This window comes from Mesocricetus auratus, unplaced genomic scaffold (assembly GCF_017639785.1).
Source record: "Mesocricetus auratus isolate SY011 unplaced genomic scaffold, BCM_Maur_2.0 Super-Scaffold_6731, whole genome shotgun sequence".
Lineage (NCBI taxonomy): Eukaryota > Metazoa > Chordata > Mammalia > Rodentia > Cricetidae > Mesocricetus > Mesocricetus auratus.
Genome location: NW_024429185.1, coordinates 2,276,125 through 2,295,289, shown reverse-complemented (window position 1 = coordinate 2,295,289; position 19,165 = coordinate 2,276,125). Strand labels below are relative to the sequence as shown.

Here is a 19,165-nt window from a genome sequence, read left to right as displayed (position 1 = left end):
TTTTTTTGGTTTTTCGAGACAGGGTTTCTCTGTGGCTTTGGAGGCTGTCCTGGAACTCGCTTGGTAGTCCAGGCTGGTCACGAACTCACAGAGATCCGCCTGCCTCTGCCTCCCGAGTGCTGGGATTAAAGGCGTGCGCCACCAACGCCTGGCTGCCTGCAACTCTTGATGTAGACCAGGCTGGCCTCTGGTATACAGAGACCCTGCCTCTGCCTCCTAAGTGCTGAGACTGAAGGTGTGTCCACCGAGCCCGGTGAAGGGATGGTTGCCCGCCACTGGCGCAAACCCTCCGGCTCAGTTTTCCATGAATCTGATTCTGTTTTTAGGAGGCAAAACTGGGTTGAGATTAGGGGCAGCTCCTCAGGGCTCGGAGTCCCATGGGGATGGGACTCTGGGGTAAGACTCTTGGAGGAAGCCTACCCCCCCACTGCTGTTGCTGCCCCCACCCCCACCCCACTCCTGTACTCACAGGAGGGGCCTCAGGGTGGGCATGGACCAGACGGCAGGGACAGCTGTCCACAGGCATGAGCCGGGCTCAGAAGCAGACACGAAGCTAAGAGACAGTGAGACAGACGGCCAGAGGCTACAGGTGGTCCCCATCAAGCCTGAGGACCCTCACTCGGCCCCCACAACCGGCTCCAGCAAGGCGTCCTCCGACCCGAGAAGAACGTGTGAGAAGACTCGGGCGGAATGACCTCTGTGTTCGCCCTCGATGCCAGGGCCCTCCTTCCGCACTGGGAACACGCAAAAGCCCTTCAGGTGCTACAAACAGCTCCAAGAGCTTGTCCAGTGCGTGTGAAGCCGGGGCTGTCCCCTGTGCCTCCTCAACACAGAGGGGATGGATGGGGCAAGGAGGATCGGGATTTGGGCCATGTTCAGCTGCATAGCATATTGGAAGCCAGCCTGGGCTACATGATATGCCAGCCTGGGCTACATGAGGCCCTGTCTCAAAACAGGCAGAAAAAAAAAAAGCAGGATTGGCGCTGCCTGCGGAGGACAGCGGGCGGGTCCCATGACTCAGTCCTGGGTGCTCCTCACTTCAAGTCACCCTGAACGCCTGTGGCTCCTTGCATCCCTGATACAGCCTCCCAAGGCTTCCTACTCCCCCCACGCCCAGACATGGTATTTTCTGATAGCCCTCTCCCCACTGTAAGCCTGATAATCCTCCTGCCTCAGTCCTCAGTCTCCAGACTGCTGAGACTACAGCTGGAAGCAAAGACTCGAGATGATTTTTATTGGTCTGTGGCAGTCTCCTGTAGCTCACGCTAGTCCCAAACCTCCTATGTAGGCCAAGCTGGCCCTGCTCGTCCATCCTGCCAGTGCCGTCCCGGTCATAAAAGGCGTTTCCCAGCTCTCAGGGCGGGGAACAGGGTCTCAGGCCCACCCTCGATGCCCTGCAGGCTGCAGCGACCCCTGATGGCAAGAATCAGGATGGCAACTAGAAACCTCTCTGATCAGAATTCCAATTTACCATCTCTTTTTTCTTCCATTTTACTTTTCTTTTCTCTCTCCTTTTTTTAGATACTGTGTCTAGGGCTCATGTCTGCCTGTCTCTCTCCCGATTAAAGGTGTGGCCGCCACGCCCACTCCTGCATCACAAGTTCTAAGACACCATTTACTTTATGCATGTGTGTGGTCACGGGCTATCGACAAGAGGCCAGAAGGGTCACACTCCCAAGGCTGGAGTCACGGGCAGCTGGGAGCTGTGATGTGGGTGCTGGGGACTGAATCCTGTGAGCTGTCCTCAACGCGAGCAGCGAGTGCTCTAACCACTGTGGCATCTCTGCACAGCAGAACTAGCAAGAGCACCTGGGGGTTGTTTGCTTCTGTCTGGGAATCAGCCTCAGTGGATGGATGGATGGATGGATGGATGGACAGACAAATAGAGGACCTGGACCTCAGCGTCCTTGTCCCCAGCGCAGATGATAGGCCCCTATCCATACTGTCTGTGCATTGTGTTTGAATGAAAGAAAGTTGTTTGTTTGTTTGTTTTTTCCAGACCTGATGGTGCACGCCTTTAATCCCAAAACTCGAGAGGCAGAGGCAGGTGGATCTCTCTGAGTTCAAGGCCAGCCTCATCTACAGAGCCAGTTTCAGGACAGCCAGGGCGGTATAGAGAGATCCTGTCTCAAATAACTAGGTAAATGAATAAATAAATACATAAATAAATGGTTTAATTTTTATTTATTTTATGTGCTCTTTGCCTGTATGTATGTGCACATCTGTGTATGCAGTCCCCAGGCAGGCTCTAGGAGGGGCTGGCTCCCGAGGGACTGAGTTCTGGGGTTGTGAGATGATTTGTGGGTGCTGAGAAGGAAACCAGGGCTTTTGCAAGGGTGTGCTGAGCTGCTGAGCCTCCTCCCCAGCCCCACATGAAACCTCAGGATTCAGGAATGTGACATTGGAAGTGTTGCCTGCCGTGTGCCACTCGGGGCCATCTCCAGCACCGGGGACAAAAGCAACAGACAGAGTAAATTAAGGAATTTGGATGGGAAATATCAAGAAAGTATCACTGTTAGTCACATTAAATGTAGATAATTGAGCCAGGCTTGGTGAAACATGCCCCTAAAGAAGAGTCTGGGTGGTGTGTGCTACACAGGAAGATGTCTCAGGAAAACCATGTTAAACATGAATTTTAAGACTCCCAAACAATGTGAAATTAAGCACACGTGAGACTGTTGGCTAGGATGAGGTGGAGCAGGCCTTTAATCCCAGCCTTGGGCTGGAGTGGGGGGGGGGGTCAGGAGGTCCAGGGCAGCCTAGGCTATATAGGTAGTGTGAGGTCAGCCTGGGCTACATGAGACCCAGTTGAAAGAGAAAGGGAGAAAGCAGGAAGGGAAGGAGGTGGCAGGGAGCGTCGGGAAGGGAGGCGGGAGAGGAACTGTTGAGTCTTTTGAGCCCCAAGGAGAGCCCTTCTCCGTGTGACCTGGACAGCTCCGGTTCATACTCCTGCGCTGTTTTCTGTTACATGGGCATCCCCTCCAGTCACTTTCTAGGACCCGGGCATCTTCACCGAGGCCCTGGTCCTCATGGCTTGCTAGAATTTGTGAACCTTCTGCAGTGTGCCTCGGTTGGTTCCCTGCAGAAATCCCGCTTGCGTTCTGTGTGCTCCTACAGGGTGCTCTTGGAATAAAGGTCGCGCCGTGGTTACCAGGGACATCGGGGCCTGATCAAATGAGCCTCAGTTTCCCTATGTGGTGATGACCTAGCACTGTGTGCTTCTAGAGAGGAGGACTGAGCCTTTGCGGTGCCACCATCTAGGCAGCCGTGCGTGGAAAGCTGCGCGTGGAAGCTGTGGGCCACGCCTCTCACCCACACCGTCACTGCTGGCCCGAGGCTCCCATCCTACTGGGGGTCACGCGGTGGCCTCCGGCAATCCTTAGTAAGTCCAGACCTTGGGCGGGAGCGGATGCTGGGCTTGGACCTGGATCCTGGGCGGGGGCGGGGACGGGGGCGCGATGCTCTCTGCAGGTGGCCCAGCTCGGTCTCCAGGGCGTAACTGCAGAAGGAGGGGACCGTGAGTGCCTGACCACCGACACCGTGTCCGTGTGGGGAGCTCGGCCTTCAGGGCTTCCTTCCCGGCACCGGCCCCATTCCCTTCCACACTCGGACACACGGGAGACCCCTCCCCTGCAAGGCCCTCCCCAACCCCTGACTCTCCTCGCTACCTACTCCTTTCTCCTGCAACCTTGTATTTTCTCCGCGCTACTCCATGGAGCCCCACATAGATTCCCCAAGCGGCACCTTCAACCTGGGGTCCCCCCACCCCCAGACCACCTATCCCCCTCACCATCCCGAGCTGCTTCGAGCTTCATCTCCAAGTCCAGCCCACCTGGCTACCCTCCCTCCCCACCTACCGAGGCCCAGGCGTACCTAAGCCACGCCCCAGATGCAAACTGCACTGTACAAAGTCATTGGCCCGCGGCCCACCCTGTCACTCACATACGCTCCCTCAGCGCCACCTCGCGGCCAACGCAAGCTTCTCTGTCTGCCTCAGCTGCGCCCACGCGCTGCAGGGCCGCTTCCAGCTGTTGCTTGGACTCCACGGCTGCGGCCTCCCAGCGAGCCAAGGCTTCTACAGGGAACAGGGGGACTTGAATCTGCACGCCATGTAATGCTTGAATTAAAATGTGCGTGACAGCCTGGCGGTAGTGGCGCACGCCTTTAATCCCAGCACTCGGGAGGCAGAGGCAGGAGGATCTCTGTGAGTTCAAGACCAGCCTGGTCTACAGAGTGAGTTCCAGGACAGCCTCCAAAGCAATACAGAGAAACACTGTCTCGTAAAACAAAACAAAACAAAAAACTGGGCGTGACTAACCTGGACGATGGTGGCACACACCCATAATCCCAGAATTTAGGAGACAGAAGCAGGTGGATCTCTGTGAGATCGAGGCTAGCCTGGGCTACAAAGGGAGTTACTACACAGAGAAACCCTGTCTCGAGCTTTCTATCTCCATCATCGTTGTCACTTTAATATTATTATTGCTTTTGGAGACAGCGCCTCATGCAGCCCAGCCTGGCCTCGGACTTACTCTACAAACCAAGACTAGAGACAGACTCCTAACTCCCAACTCCTGCCCCAAGTGCTGGAGTAACAAGTACCCACATGCCACCGCTCCATGCAACCTTTCGGGAGTTTTATTTTTGTTTGTGTTTGGTTTGGTTTTTTGAGACAGGGTTTCTCTGTGTAGCTCTGTAGACCAGGCTGGCCTCGAACTCACAGAGATCCGCCTGCCTCTGCCTCCCAAGTGCTGGGATTAAAGGTGTGCACCACTACCGCCCAAACCTTTCGGGTTTTTTGTTGTTGTTTTTTCGTTTAAGCCACCATTACACCTGGTTCACACCTTTGGCTTTTTTGTTCATTTGTTTATTTTGTTTTGTTTCTTTTAAGACTGGGTCTTACTGTGACCTCAGACTCACTCCCAGATACCCTCCAGTGTCAGTCTTCTGGGTCCTGGGGTGACAGGTGTGTGCCACCAGGCCTGGTCTATGGAGCTCAGGGCTCCGGGCATGCTGGGCAAGCTCTCTGCCTTGCCAAGCCACAGCCACAGCCTGGCTCAATTATTTTTGAATCTCTTGTAAGGCCTTTTCTGTTTTCTTGCCCTCTCGAGTTGAATTAAAGTTCTTCTAATGTCTTTTTTAGATGATTTCCTCGGCAATTGCAGGCCCATGTGCTGTGCATTTCTAAGGACCTGTTAAGTCTCTCCACAGTCCCCTTCTCCTCCAGCCTCCTCCTCCTCCTCCTCCCCCTCCTCCCTCCTCCCCCTCCTCCCCCAGCCCCTCCTCCCTCCTTCTCCTCCAGCCCCTCCCCCAGCCCCTCCTCCCTCCTTCTCCTCCAGCCCCTCCCCCAGCCCCTCCTCCCTCCTTCTCCTCCAGCCCCTCCCCCAGCCCCTCCTCCCTCCTTCTCCTCCAGCCCCTCCCCCAGCCCCCTCCTCCCTCCTTCTCCTCCAGCCCCTCCCCCAGCCCCTCCTCCCTCCTTCTCCTCCAGCCCCTCCCCCAGCCCCTCCTCCCTCCTTCTCCTCCAGCCCCTACTCCAGCCTCCCTCAGCCCCTCCTCCCTCCCTCTCCCCTCAGCCCCTCCCAGCCCCTCCCAGCCCCCTCCCAGCCCCTCCCCAACCTCTCCCCAGCCCCTCCCAGCCCCTCCCCAGCCCCTCCCAGCCCCTCCCCAGCCCACCTGTCAGCTCTCCGTTCTGCAGCCCCATCTGTGTGCCCTGGGCTTTGGCCTCATCCATCTCTGTCTTCAGGGCCTTCAGCTGCGTCTGAAGTCGGCTCTGCACACAGCACGGGGAGGAAGAAAGGGACGGAGAGGGAGCTAGGTGACCCACCCGGCTCTGCCCAGTAGAAAATGCTTGGTTCCATGTAGGACTTGCCACCGGCTCAGGCAGATTTGATGGGTGGCAGTGTCTGGTTTTCTGAGTCAGAACTCACACCCGGGGACAGACTCTTTTGACCTCCACTACCTCAGGCCCGTCATCTGGGAATGCAGGGAGCTCACAGGGCCGGGCTGGCTTTTCTGTATCGGGATTACAGCCCTGATGTTCTACACCTCAAGCTGGCCTCAAAGGTGTGGTCCCCCTGCCTCAGCTTGCCATGACACTTAGATTTTTTTTTTTCGAGACAGGGTTTCTCTGTGGCTTTGGAGGCTGTCCTGGAACTCGCTTGGTAGTCCAGGCTGGTCTCGAACTCACAGAGATCCGCCTGCCTCTGCCTCCCGAGTGCTGAGATTAAAGGCGTGCGCCACCAACGCCCGGCCTGACACTTAGATTTTTGAAACACAGATGTCAGCTGGACCTGGAGTATACTCCTGTCATGCCAGTGCTTGGAGGTAGAGGCAGAAGGATCGGGAATTCCAGCCAGCCACGGCCACTGCTTTAGTTCCAGAACATACTGGTCATTTGAGGGCAGATCCTGTCTCAAAATTAAAACAAATGGAGGATGGGGGCGTGGCTAGGATCCCGCAGCCAGGGTCTGGGGGTGTGGCTCCGGGATACAGCCCCAACGTAGCAGTTCTTAAGTCTCGCGCTTCTCAGCCCAGTTCAGAGTCCGCCAAAGTTAGAGGCAGAAACTGTGCAGGGTCAGACACAAAAGCTTCACAGCCATTGTTCAATAAATGTGAATTGCTAGGTTTCCCCAAACCTAGGTTTCCTTTTGTGATAGACCCTCCTACAGCCCAGGCTGCCTCCACCTCTCCATCTTCCGATGAAGTTTGAATCCCTCGCCTCCCCGTCTGCCTCCCTTGTGTCCCCATGCTGTCAGGGACGGGTTTGAGCACCCCGTTTTGTGAGGCTGTGGAGTCAGGAGGGTTAGGAAAGAGTCTGAGGGGGCGGCTCCGGAAAGGGAGGTCCCGATGGTACCACCCCAAGAGGCCAACTTTAGTCTCCTAATTACAGGTGACATAAGTGTCCCTCTCTCAAAATAGGACTTCTGGAACTGGAGTGGGGGTGAGGCGGACAGAGGGTCACCACGGACTCTCTCAGAGCTCCGGGGTCCCAGCTTTTTCCTTGTGTTCAATAGCGGGGACCAGTGCTATCGTGGTCAGAAGTTAGACTCCAAGAGGACTGGCATTTTAGAAGACACTGCGGTGGTCCTTTGCAGAGTTGGGGGACACTGAGGCCCTGGAGATGGGCAAGCAGGATCTCTTTGCGGAATGTTCTGGATTTCCCCTGCCCTACCTGGCGGTCCTTGCAGGCCTTGAACGCCGCCTCCAGCTCCCTCTTGTCGCCCTCGGCACGCTGCAGCTGCGCGGCCAGGGTCTCGTGGAACTGCTCAGCTTCTGCCAGCCGCCGCCGCAGTTCTTCGACCTCGGGCGCCGAGTCCGGGGGCCACACCGTGGCGTTCACCTGCTCGGGCTCAGGGCAGCGTGGGCCCCGGGCAGTAGAGGCCGCCAGGTTCCAAGCCACCAGCGCCCCTCCGGCTGCCGCTGCCGCCAGGAACACCGCAGCCCCGCACAGAGCCAGCAGCCGCCAGGCGCGACCCGGCTCCGGGCCCGGCTCTGCCATCCTGCCGCGGCTCTGACCCCAGACGGGCCACCAGCACTTAATTGGCACCCTGGGGTTCCGGGGACACCCACCGTTCCGCCCCGCCCGGCGGTGACTTCCCGAGGGATGGGGGAGAGTGTACAGGTATCCCTTAGGGCTGCTCAGCTCTGAGCACTCCAGGAAAGGGCTGGGGACGCTGAAGCCAGGCCCTCCTGAGCCTCAGTTTCCTCTGAACGCAGTAACAGTGAGAGTCAGAAGCGCATGGGCTGGGGGGGACTCAATAGACCAAACATGGTTCAGAAGCTCCAGAGCGGCAGGTGAGCCTATTCTGCTGACGGGGAAACTGAGTCTGGAAGTCGGAGGATAGACACAGGGGTCCTGCAAGATCTCCACGCTGGCTGAGCTCGGAGGCGTGGGAACAATCTTTCCGTGAGAGTGGGATTCAAGGTTCTTATACAAAGTTTTTAATTTTTTAATTAGAATTTATTTGTTTTGTGTGTGCACGGGAGGAACGTAGGGTCTGTCCAGATCACAGGACATTTCTCTCTCCAGCACGTAGGTCTGGGGCATCTAAGGTCGCCAGACACCCAGGTTCTCCTCATTTTACCGGGAGTCTCTTTCCCTGGCTGTTCCCCACATGACTGACAAGCAGAGCCTCACTCTTTGTTCCATCCTCTCCCTGAGATCACCCAAGCCGGGCATACAGTCGGTGTCCACTAAGTGTGAGCTGAGAACCACTCCTGGTGTACCCCTCGTTCAGTTCATGACATGGAAGTTTTTGCAGTAGCACACACCTGTCAGGCGGGGGGGGACTTGGGGGCTAGCCTGTGCTACATGAGACCTGGGGCTGAAGGTTTAACGCTGATTAGAATCTGAGTGGAGCACATTTACAGTAAATGAACTCAAAGGTGGTAAGCCAGGACTGGTGGCGCATGCCTCCAGAACAAGGAGGCAGAGGCAGGCGGATCCCCATGAGCTTGAGACCTGCCAGGTCTGGAAACAACAAAATAAAAGATAAGCTACGTAGAAATATGGAATTAAGTTGGGAGACTCTGCCCCAGGTTTAGTTCAGTCGCTTCTTCTCAGGCAACCCTCAGCTCCTTCACCCAGACTAGTTAGGAAGGCCAGGGCGAGACTGAGCCCCAGGACATGGAAAAGACAGCAACAGTGGGCCAGCCTGCAGAGGACCGCTGGGCAAGGCCGCCTCTCCCCACCGGCTCAGCTGCCTCTGCTGCCTGGCCTCCTTGGGGAAGTCAGGGCTTCCCTGTCCAGTCAGTGACAGACTTGAGTGTCCTGCGTGTAATTTCCCCTGGGTGGAACCATTGCATTTACATCACAACAACAAAGATGAGATTCAAAGAGAAAGAGAGGAGGGGAAGATAAATAAGGAGAAAGAAGGGGATTAAAAAAAGGGAAGAAACGAAAAAGAATGAAAAATCTGAAGAAAAATGAAAAATAGCTCCGGCCCAGAGAGGCTGTGCTGCAAGCAGGAAACACAGAGCACAACTTGATCCCTCCAGAGTCCCCACCCAGCCCCAGCCACTAGGTGGCAGCGCAACTTTGAGGTCCAGATGCACAGTAAAAGGGAAAACATGACAAGGTTTGTCCTTCTGTGTAGACCGGCGAGCAGCCTTCATCAGCCACCCCGGCGCTGAGGAGCTGGGAGCAAAAGCCTTGCTGGCGTTTTCCAGGAACCCAAGAGGACAGAGGTCACAGGATGAAGGTGTTACTCAATGCCCGGAAGGTCTCACTGCCTGGTCAGCGGGGGCTTCCACGAAAGCCCAGTGCTTCTTCAGATCAGTGTGTGTGTGTGTGTGTGTGTGTGTGTGTGTGTGTGTGTGGTGTGTGTGCCTGTGTGTATGTGTGTCTGTTTGTGTGTGTCTCTGTCTCTGTGTGTGTGGTGTGTGTGTGTCTGTCTCTGTGTGTATGTGTGTGTCTGTGTATGTGTGGTGTGTGTCTGTGTGTGTGTCTGTGAGTGTGTGTGGTGTGTGTCTGTGTATGTGTGTGTGTGTCTCTGTATGTGTGTATGTCTGTGTGTGTATGTGGTGTGTGTCTGTGTGTGTGTGGTGTGTGTCTGTGTGTGTCTGTGAGTGTGTGTGGTGTGTCTCTGTGTGTATGTGTGTGTCTGTGTATGTGTGGTGTGTGTCTGTGTGTGTCTGTGAGTGTGTGTGTGGTGTGTGTCTGTGACTGTGAGTGTGGTGTGTGTCTGTGTGTGTCTGTGTGTGTGTCTCTGTATGTGTGTATGTCTGTGTGTGTATGTGGTGTGTGTCTGTGTGTGTGGTGTGTGTCTGTGTGTGTCTGTGAGTGTGTGTGGTGTGTGTCTGTGTGTGTCTGTGTGTGTGTGTCTGTGTACCTGTGTGTCTGTTTGTGTGTGTGTGTCTGTGAGTGTGTGTGGTGTGTGTGTCTGTGTGTCTCTGTGTGTGTGTGTCTGTGTGTGTGTGGTGTGTGTGTCTGTGTGTGAGTGTCTGTGTGTGTCTGTGAGTGTGTGTGGTGTGTGTCTGTGTGTGTGTCTGTGTGTGTGGTGTGTGTCTGTCTGTGTGTGTGTCTGTGAGTGTGTGTGTGTCTGTGAGTGTGTGTGGTGTGTGTCTGTGTGTGTGTCTGTGAGTGTGTGTGGTGTGTGTCTGTGTGTATGTGTGTCTGTGAGTGTGTGTGGTGTGTGTCTGTCTGTGTGTGTGGTGTGTGTCTGTCTGTGTGTGTGGTGTGTGTGTCTCTGTGTGTGTGTCTGTCTGTGTGTGTCTGTCTGTGTGTGTCTGTGTGTCTCTGTGTGTGTGTGTGGTGTGTGTGTCTGTGTGTGTGTGGTGTGTGTGTCTGTGTGTGAGTGTCTGTGTGTGTGTCTGTGTGTGTCTCTGTGTGTGTGTGTGGTGTGTGTGGTGTGTGTGGTGTGTGTGTGTCTGTGAGTGTGTGTGTGTCTGTGAGTGTGTGTGTCTGTGAGTGTGTGTGGTGTGTGTCTCTGTGTGTGTGTGTCTGTGTGTGTGGTGTGTGTCTGTCTGTGTGTGTCTGTGAGTGTGTGTCTGTGAGTGTGTGTGTGGTGTGTGTCTCTGTGTATGTGTGTCTGTGAGTGTGTGTGGTGTGTGTCTGTCTGTGTGTGTGTCTGTGAGTGTGTGTGTGTGTGTCTGTGTGTGTGGTCTGTGTCTGTGTGTGTGTCTGTGAGTGTGTGTGTGTGTGTGTGTGTGGTGATCTCTGTACAACTGTCCCCTGATCTAGCTCCTCCACAGTGTGAAGGAGACAGTGACCCAAATAGATTAAAAAAAAAAAGTCCAACCCTCCCCTCCCCTGTTCATTCGGCCCCAGGAAAGGAAATTTTCACAGAAAACACCAGGGGAGAGACGTGTCAGTTACAAATCTGCGGTTCTGGCACATGTCTGCAAGTGAGGGACAGTCATCCCACCTGAGGCCTGACCCCCACTTCCACTGCTCCAAAAGTCACCCCCAAGGAATATACGCGTTTATTCGGCTAAGTTACAGATCGATGGGTGATGGTCTGGGGTGGGGGTCAGGGAAAACCCATGCAGCATAGACAATGTCCCTCCTAAAGACAAAGTCAACAAGGGACAGCGGCCAGCCTGGCTGGACAATGTTTTACAAACAGACACAGCTACACTCATGAGGCCATGTGGCATCATCTGGCCCCAGAGGGCAGGCTTCTCTCCAGGACACCAGAAAAGGCCAGCCCTAAGTAGCCCCAGTCAGGGGCCAGTGGCCGGGCCACAGGAAAGCCCTGCCTAGGGTCCCCCAGTGGGGGGCTGGGGCGTGGCCTGAGGTCGGGTCGTGGGTTTGGCCCCCAGAACACACACACACACACACACACACACACACACACATACACACACACAATCACTCACCACAGGTGCACAGCAGCAGGAGGGTTGAGCACACACACACTCCAGTGAACACGAGAATGCACACATGCGCACACACACAGGAGCATGCAAAGGCACACACACCACAGCAGAGCTGAGCGACACCTCAGGCCTCAGGGCTTAGAAAAAGCTTGTACAACATTCCCAACAGTGGAAAGAGCTTGCTCTCCGATTGTGAGTGAGACAGACAATGATGTGAGGCCACCAACAATCAAGGCGCAAAGGGATTTAGAGGTGCCTGTGAATGGGCATTTGGGGCCCCAGTGGGTACTGTGGGGTAAAGGGAACAGGACCGTGAACCTCAGTACCGCCAGCAGGAAAAGACAGGGACAATTGGAGGAAGGAAGTTAACAGAGGAATGCAGAGATATCCCGTGGAGGGAGGGGTCTAGAGAATTCCAGTCTTGAAAAACCAAAAAACCAACCAACCAAACAAACAAAACAAAACCAACCAAACAACCAAACAAAAACAAAAACTTTTCACAATTTGTGGGAAAAGAAGGAAAATGCTGGCGTTGTTTGGCTGCCACAGGCGTCTCTGGACAAACTGACAAGGGAAAATGGAAGCAGTCCTGTCCTTAGCACTAAGGACACCATGGTGGATTTCCAGTCAGGCTGTAAGACTCAGCCTGCAGACAGCACCACCAGCTGAGATGAACACAAAGACCTAATCCATCAAACCCATAGTTCTGGGAAAGTCTAAATGTAATATCAGTGCTCTCTGGCTTCTAACTGTTCTTGTCAGCTGAAGCATGTCAGCCCAGCACATGGTTTTTGGGCTTACAAGCTCACCTGGGGCTGGAGAGGTTAGCTTTTAAGCTGTTAAGAGCACCACCTCTGCTCTTCCAGAGGACATGGTTCATTCCCAGCACACATGGCAGCTCACAGCAGCCTGTAACTCCAAGACCTGACACTCTTACACATACAGGAAAAATACCAATGCACATAAAATAAAAATAAATAAGTGAAAAAAAAACTTACCTGAGAAAGGTTTGGGGCTACACCGGCTTACCAAACACACAGTGTAGTCACCGGCCGGCTGATAGACTTTCTATTGGCTTAAACCTGTGTCCAAGCAGTCTTCTCTGGTGGACACCCCACAACAGAATAGAGTGACCTCCGTGATAAAATTAAGCAACTCAGCTCAGGATGCGGTGAAGGACAGCAATGAACTCAGTGAAAATCTGGCCGGCTCCAGTAATGGTTTCCAAGTGCCCCAGAGGGAAACCATCTTGAGCCGAAGCCCTCATTATAAGGTTGGCTGAATCACATACAAAAATTCAAGTCCCAGTAAGGGTGTTAACCGGTAAGAATGGAATCCTGGAGTTGGGACAGGGCTGTGGGAGGAGACAGTTGAAGCTGAGAACTTAGAACCCTCGGATTTTCAAGGGTTCATCTCGCCCAAGTCTCTCCATCCTCAGGTGAAGATGCACTCTCACCCCACCTCTGAGATGCCGCCCTTTTACCTGTGAGGAGATGCTTTCTCTGAAGACAGTGTTGCTGTCCCTCAACCCCAGTACTTTCCTCTAAACCCATAACCAGACTCAAGGCTAAGCCAACTCCTAGAGGGAGACAATAGCCCAGCGTGCTACACCACAAGGAGACACCTGGGGGCGTGCCCGCCTTCCTTTACTCGGGAGGCAGAGGCAGGCGGACCTCTGTGAGTTCAAGGCCTGGTCTACAGAGCGAGTTCCAGGACAGCTTCCAAAGCTACAGAGAAATCCTGTCTCGAAAAACCAAAACCAAAACCAAACCAAACAACCCCCCCAAAACCCCAAAACAATCGAAAAAACCAACCAAACGATAATAACAACAAGCACTACAAAGGAGATTAGTGACTTTACTAATTCACTCACGCAGAGGTGTGGAGAAGGCACGTGTGGGAATGGGGTCAAGGGTGTGGGATAATAGCAGAAGGAACATAAAATCGCATCAGGCTGAGTTTGTCGATATGGACCCTCTGAGTACAGATTCTAGGCTTAATATGGAAGAGTGCACAGTTAACAGGTGTCTGAAGTTTGCTTGAATGGCTGGCTGGGGCAGCTGTCGGAAGATGACCTGCTGAAGAGCAGTGGGGGTGCCTGACATCTGTTGGCTTAGTGTTGAAGAAGGGACTTCAAGGCTCAGGGAACTTGCAGTACCCCAGTGGGTGTGTACAACCTAATCCCCCACAATGGGAAGGCCAGAAGACATGAGCTTCACCAGTCCTCTGAGACCCACAGTGCTGAGGGCACCAGCAGTTTGGAGAGCTTTGCTGTCCAAACGTGCCAGGGCTTAGGTTTAGAGACACTGCTGCTCGGAAGGCTGCTGCTCGGAAGGCTGCTGCTCGGAAGGCTGGATTAAACGCAATGGGTTTAACTGGGCCCAGGGGTAGCAGGGGTCAGGTGACTTCACTGAACCACCAAACACAAGGCTATTGTAGTTACCTAATGGGCAGCACAGGCAGGGGGTTTCATGACGGCATGGCGCACAGGGACCTTTGGCAGTGGCTACTTTGTGTTCCAGGCATGAAACAGATAAAGAAGCATGAGCTTCTGTTTGGTCTGTACAAGCAGAAAAATTCTCAAACAAATGAAAGAAAGTCTTCTGTTGGCAGATAGCCATTGCTGGGTTAGCTGGACCATAGCCTGTGAGCCTCATTCATCCATCCATCTCTCATCCATCCATCTCTCATCCATCCATCTCTCATCCATCCATCTCTCATCCATCCATCTCTCATCCATCCATCTCTCATCCATCCATCTCTCTGTTATCTGTCATCTATCTATATATCTCTGTGTTACCCACCTGTCATCCATCTACTTACCACTTATTTGTGTATAATCTAGATATCTCTTTATTACCTATCTATCTATCTGTCACCTATCTATCACCTAACTCTCTATCTCTCTCTCTATCTGTCACCTATCTCTCTATCTCTCTATCTATCTCTCTCTCTATCTCTCTATCTCTCTCTATCTGTCACCTATCTCTCTATCTCTCTCTCTATCTATCTCTCTATCTCTCTCTCTATCTCTCTCTCTATCTATCTCTCTATCTATCTGTCTATCTGTCACTTACCCGTCTATTTTCCTTCTATAGTCTATGCTGCTCTGGAGAACCTGACTAATACAAACCCCTGCCCAGAACTCTCTGTGAGAGACGGGAGCACAACGTTCTGGCCTCAGAGCACCAGTAAGTGAGGAGTTAGAGACCCAAGATCCCGGGGCCACTCTCTACCCTCTGACCCGGCTGCAGAGGGGGCGGGCGGACAGACATGGTTAGCAATCTGCATGCACCCCAGCTTGCAGGGTGGCCCCCAATAGTGAGAAGCAGGGGACCCAGTGACACTAGCAACTTAGAAGCAAGCTGTTTCTTTCCAAATTACTTAATTTTTCAGAGCTCAAAGACATCAGAATGAGTGACTCCCCTCCCCAACGAAAGCAGAAAAGGAGAAGCTCCTCTCACCCTCCCCAGCAGTAAGGAGGGGAGGGAGGTTCCACTCAGTGACATCTGCATCCTCGGGGGCCATGACTCCTCCAGAGCCACCAGGACCACCAGTCACCTCAACAGGTGCAACTGCGTCTGCATCAAAACAGGCTGTGGCCTAAAGAAAGGGAAAGACTCAGCTGTGGACTGCCACTCCACTCTGCTCACCCAGGGACACGCCCTCCTCCCTGAGCGGGTTCCTCTCAGCCCAGGTGTAACTCGTATGCACACCTCCCCGGCTCCTCACAACCACCCCCGGGGCCCAATTCCTCACCTGCCAGCTACTCAAAAGAGCAGGAACAGGGGCACTGCGAGCACCAGGAGGCTGGAGACCACCATGGAGCTGGCAGAGTTCTTCTGCTGTGTGCTAGAAGCTTCCTGTGCGGTCCTGGAGGGAGAGAGGACGACTCAGGCAGAGGTCACCTGACCCCTGATGATATGTCTGCTTTTTAAATGTTTCTGTGCTGGTTTGAAACTGGGGTATTCTAGGCAGGGGCTCCACCCCTGAGCCACACCCCCAGCCCCTCACTGGGGCATTCTAGGCAGGGGTCCAACAGGTCCCCAGTCCTATTCGTAGTATTTCAAAATGACATTTCCTTTACTAAGGTTTTATTTTCATTTTTAAATTTTTATTATATTTTATTTAGAGTATATACGTGTGCATGTGTGTGGCGTCAGAGGCATGTATGTGAGTTCCAGGATCAAACTCAGTTTGACAGGGCTGTGCTGCAAGCACTTTACCCACTGAGTCACCCCACATGCCGATTTTTATTAATTGTGCGTGCATGCGTGCATGTGTGTGTGCACGTGCGTGCATGTGTGTGTGCACGTGCGTGCATGTGCATGCATGTGTGTGTGTGTGTGTGTACAGTGTCCTCACAGTCCAGAGGTGTGGAGTTCACATAGCTGACTAACGACGTTATGGATAGTTGTGAGCTACCCAGTGTCCTGGTTGCTGGGACCAGCAGCACCAAGCCCTCTGCAAGAGCAGCCAGAGCCTGGGACTGAGACTTCCCTAGTGGTTTAGATTCTTCCTGTGTCACCAGGCTGAGGCTCCTAGGCAGCCCCGCCATGTTCCTGAAGGAAGGAGCTGAATTGGTCACTATGTCAGTGGCCCTAGGGATGTATTCCCTCTGAGGATTTTTGTTTTGATGTTTTGGTTTCCGAGACAGGGTTTCTCTGTTATAGCCTTGTCTGTTCTGGCCTAGACCTCACAGGGCTCCCCTGCTTCTGCCTCCAGAGTGCGGGACACTTTAAAATGTGCATTGTGCCCGGCACCATCTTATTCTTATTGTTTATGGTGATATATTATTTATGATTTATTAAATCTTGCCTGAGGACCCAGAAAGCAAAGTCAGCCACAAGCCACAGAAGCCAGCCACACACCTTTAATCCCAGCAGCCAGAAGCTAGGAGGTGGAGGTGCACACCTGTAATCCCAGGACTCAGGGTTAAAAGGTGGACAGATCTCCCTGGGTTCAGGGCCACCCAGGGATACACAAGATTGAATCAATCTAAAAGAGGAACAGAGCTCTTGCCTTTAATCCCGCCCTAGAGGGGTATAAGACGGCAGCAGGGTCTTCAGTCGTCAGTATCAGGCGTTCATTCTCCAGCCGCAGCCCTGGTAGAGGCTCCCTGGTAGCTTGGCTGCTTTGTTTCCCTGATCCTCAGCCAATATCAGTCTCTGGGTCATTTCTTTATATTGTTTCAGTTGTTATTGTTACTATTTTAGTAATGAACTTCGGACTATATTATGCAACTGGGAAGGCTACAATTTTGCCTGCCTCTTCCTTAATTTTTGAGACAGGGTCTCTCCCTGAACATTAAGTTTACTGCCTGGGCTAATCAGGCTGACCAGTAAACCCCACGATATTTCTGTCTGTTCCCCTGTACTGGAGCTACGGATATAACTACAGCCAGTTTCTAAGTGGGTGCTGAGGATTTGAACTCAGGTCATTAAGCTAGTGTTACAAGCTCTCCTCACTAAAACTTCTTCACAGCTCAGACCTAAGCTGTGGATTTTGTGAGCCTCGAGGGTCCCCAGCCTTGAGGAAGTGGAGAGTGGCAGGGGAGGAGGTGGGGGCAGGAAGGGGGCAGCTGTCTCTAACCTCAGCTTCTTCAGCTCCTGGTTCAGCTTCTTGACTTGGCCTGCAGTGACACAGAGGGGACTAGTCAGCATAGCCACAGAGCGAGCGGGCAGCAAGGGAGGCAGCAGGGACAGGGCAGGGACAGCACCCAAGGTAACAGCTGGAAGGCCAAGCCCCTCCGGTCACTTGGGCCCAGGATGGCCCTGGGGGGGGGCAGGATGAAGGGCCAGCCTGAGGCCCCTCCGCTGGGTTGTAGAAGGGCCAGTGGGACCTTCTAGTGATCCACCAGTGTTCAGTTTGTCTCTGGAAGAACGCAGATTCCTGAGCAGCTGGCCGTAGCTCTGAGGCCCCCTCACTCTGGGCCACCACCTTTCCCCAGCTCCCAACCTGGAGGCCTGTCTGCTCTGTTCCCCCTTTAGTCCTCTGCACTCCCCCACCCCTTCCCCTGGCCCCCTGCACTCCCCCCACCCCACCCCTCCTCACTCTCAAGCTCCTGGATGTGGGCCTGCTGCTCCTGGATGTGAGCCTGTTGCTCCTGGATCTGAGTCTTATGCTCCTGGATCTGAGTTTGCTGCTCCTGGATCCGAGTTTGCTGCTCCTGGATCTGAGACACCTTCTTCTCCAGAGAATCTTGAATGGTCACCTGAGTCAGATAAGGGGCAGAAACTGAGGTTGGCTATTGTCCTGGTCCCTAGAAACTTTCCAGGCCAAGTCATCAGAGGACCTTCCACCCAAACAAACGTCTTCTTGGTTCCCCTCCAGCACCCTCCACCAGTCCTACCAATAAACTGCCATCTCCAAAATGGCAGTTTTAAGCACCCCCACCACGGGAATTTGAAAGCTCTTCATAACCAAGCCCTCTTCGAAAGTTCCAGATGGTCTGCGGCTCACACAGATTTAGCAAGTCCTTCCCAAACGCAACACAACGGGGCTTCCCGCACTAAGAGAGATATTCAAAGTTTCAAAAATTTGCTGGCGGCGGTGCATGCCTTGAGTCCCAGCACTCGGGAGGCAGAGGCAGGGGATCTCTGTGCACTGATCTACGGAGTGACTCCCAGGACAGGACAGTCTGAGCTAAGTAGCCAGACCCTGTCTCAAAAAATAAAAAAAGTTTCGGTCATCAGGGCTGAGTGAAGTTCCCAGGGAAGCCCCAGTGCTGGTCCCCTAAGTTAGTTTCAAGCTCTCCAACTTCGGCACCCTCCACAAAATCTGGAGACTCTCCAAGTCCTGGAAGGGAGGACACTGAGGCGGATTTCGGAGTTGTAGGAGTTCTAAGGTCTCTCTGGATTTCAAGGTCCCCAGTCGCTGGCATGCGGGGGGAGGGGCACTTGCTTGGCGGTTTCAAAGCCCCCCTCCCGTCACTTGGGGCCTTGGCGGGGACGGTTCCAGCCTTACCACGGTCCGGTTGCAGGTGCCCGCCTGCGCCTCTGCCTGAACCAGGCTGTCCTGGGAGCGGGTGAGCTGCCGCTGCAGCTGGCGCGTGGCGTTGCGGCACTCTTCCTGCGCCCGCAGTCCGTCCCTGCAGGCCTCGCTGCTCGCCTTGACGGCGTACAAGACGAGCAGGGTGACCAGGATCACCTGGATTACGATCGCCACGGCTGCGGCCACCAGGTACCGCGGGCGGATGCCCAGTCCCTGCTCCTTCTTATCCATGGGCACTGGCAGATAGTGGTAGAGTGTGGGTGCCATGTGGTTTTCGAGCCGGGAGCTTCGGAGGGCTCTGGAACCTTCTCGAGGTCACGCCCCTGCTTAGCATAAATCCCCTCCTCTAGCCAATAGTAACTAGAGTGCCTAGGGGCAGTCCAGAGCAGTCCTGGGGTATCTGCTAGTTTCCCGAGGAAAGGCAGCCTTTCGGTTTCATTTTCCTGGAAGGGAGGCATTCCTCTTGGCCTAGTGAGGGGAGGCTTGCTGCAGAATCACCCTGGAAGGAAAAACAAAACAAAATAAAACAAAAAAACAAAAACTCTGGAAAATGCAAATTCTTGGCCCCCTGTGTCCAGTTACCCGGTGCCTGGCGCGTGTGTGCTTGGGACTCCTCCGGGCCCTGGCTACCCATAGTAGTTGTCGGTTTGGTCTCCAGGTAAGGAAACCGAGGCTGCAAGGTTGAGTGGACCGAAGGGCAAAGGCCAGGGTTTGTGGCCAGCGGTCTGCGTCGCGACCTTTGGAGCCCCTTGGTCCACGAAGAACCATGGACCTCTGGTTTGTGAGGCGAGGGTGCACAGCAGGAAACCGAGACGGGCAGGCAAGGGAGGCCGCGCTGCTGCGTTTGGCTCCT

The 19,165-nt window shown here is 54.0% G+C and overlaps 2 protein-coding genes across 3 annotated transcripts; both read right to left on the bottom strand.

Annotated features, from left to right (window-relative positions):
- Nucleotides 1-2,192: 2,192 nt before the first annotated feature.
- On the bottom strand, nt 2,193-9,310 carry Ccdc194 (coiled-coil domain containing 194). The gene is made up of 4 exons (XM_021223961.2): nt 7,172-9,310; nt 5,674-5,770; nt 3,943-4,075; nt 2,193-3,499 (listed from the first exon to the last, which is right to left on the bottom strand). The coding sequence occupies exons 1-4, from the start codon at nt 7,496-7,498 to the stop codon at nt 3,346-3,348; spliced, it is 711 nt and encodes a 236-aa protein (XP_021079620.1). The 5' UTR covers nt 7,499-9,310; the 3' UTR covers nt 2,193-3,345.
- A 3,846-nt stretch (nt 9,311-13,156) lies between these two features.
- Nucleotides 13,157-18,706, bottom strand: Bst2 (bone marrow stromal cell antigen 2). Of its 2 annotated transcripts, XM_021223958.2 has the most exons (5): nt 18,286-18,676; nt 17,374-17,533; nt 16,912-16,951; nt 15,079-15,192; nt 13,157-14,922 (listed from the first exon to the last, which is right to left on the bottom strand). In XM_021223958.2, the coding sequence occupies exons 1-4, from the start codon at nt 18,577-18,579 to the stop codon at nt 15,090-15,092; spliced, it is 597 nt and encodes a 198-aa protein (XP_021079617.1). In that variant the 5' UTR covers nt 18,580-18,676; the 3' UTR covers nt 13,157-14,922; nt 15,079-15,089. The 2 variants fall into 2 exon arrangements, with proteins under 2 accessions (XP_021079617.1, XP_040598061.1); XM_040742127.1 differs by lacking the exons at nt 13,157-14,922; nt 15,079-15,192 and adding an exon at nt 16,342-16,498 and having other exon boundaries at nt 18,286-18,706.
- Nucleotides 18,707-19,165: the final 459 nt, after the last annotated feature.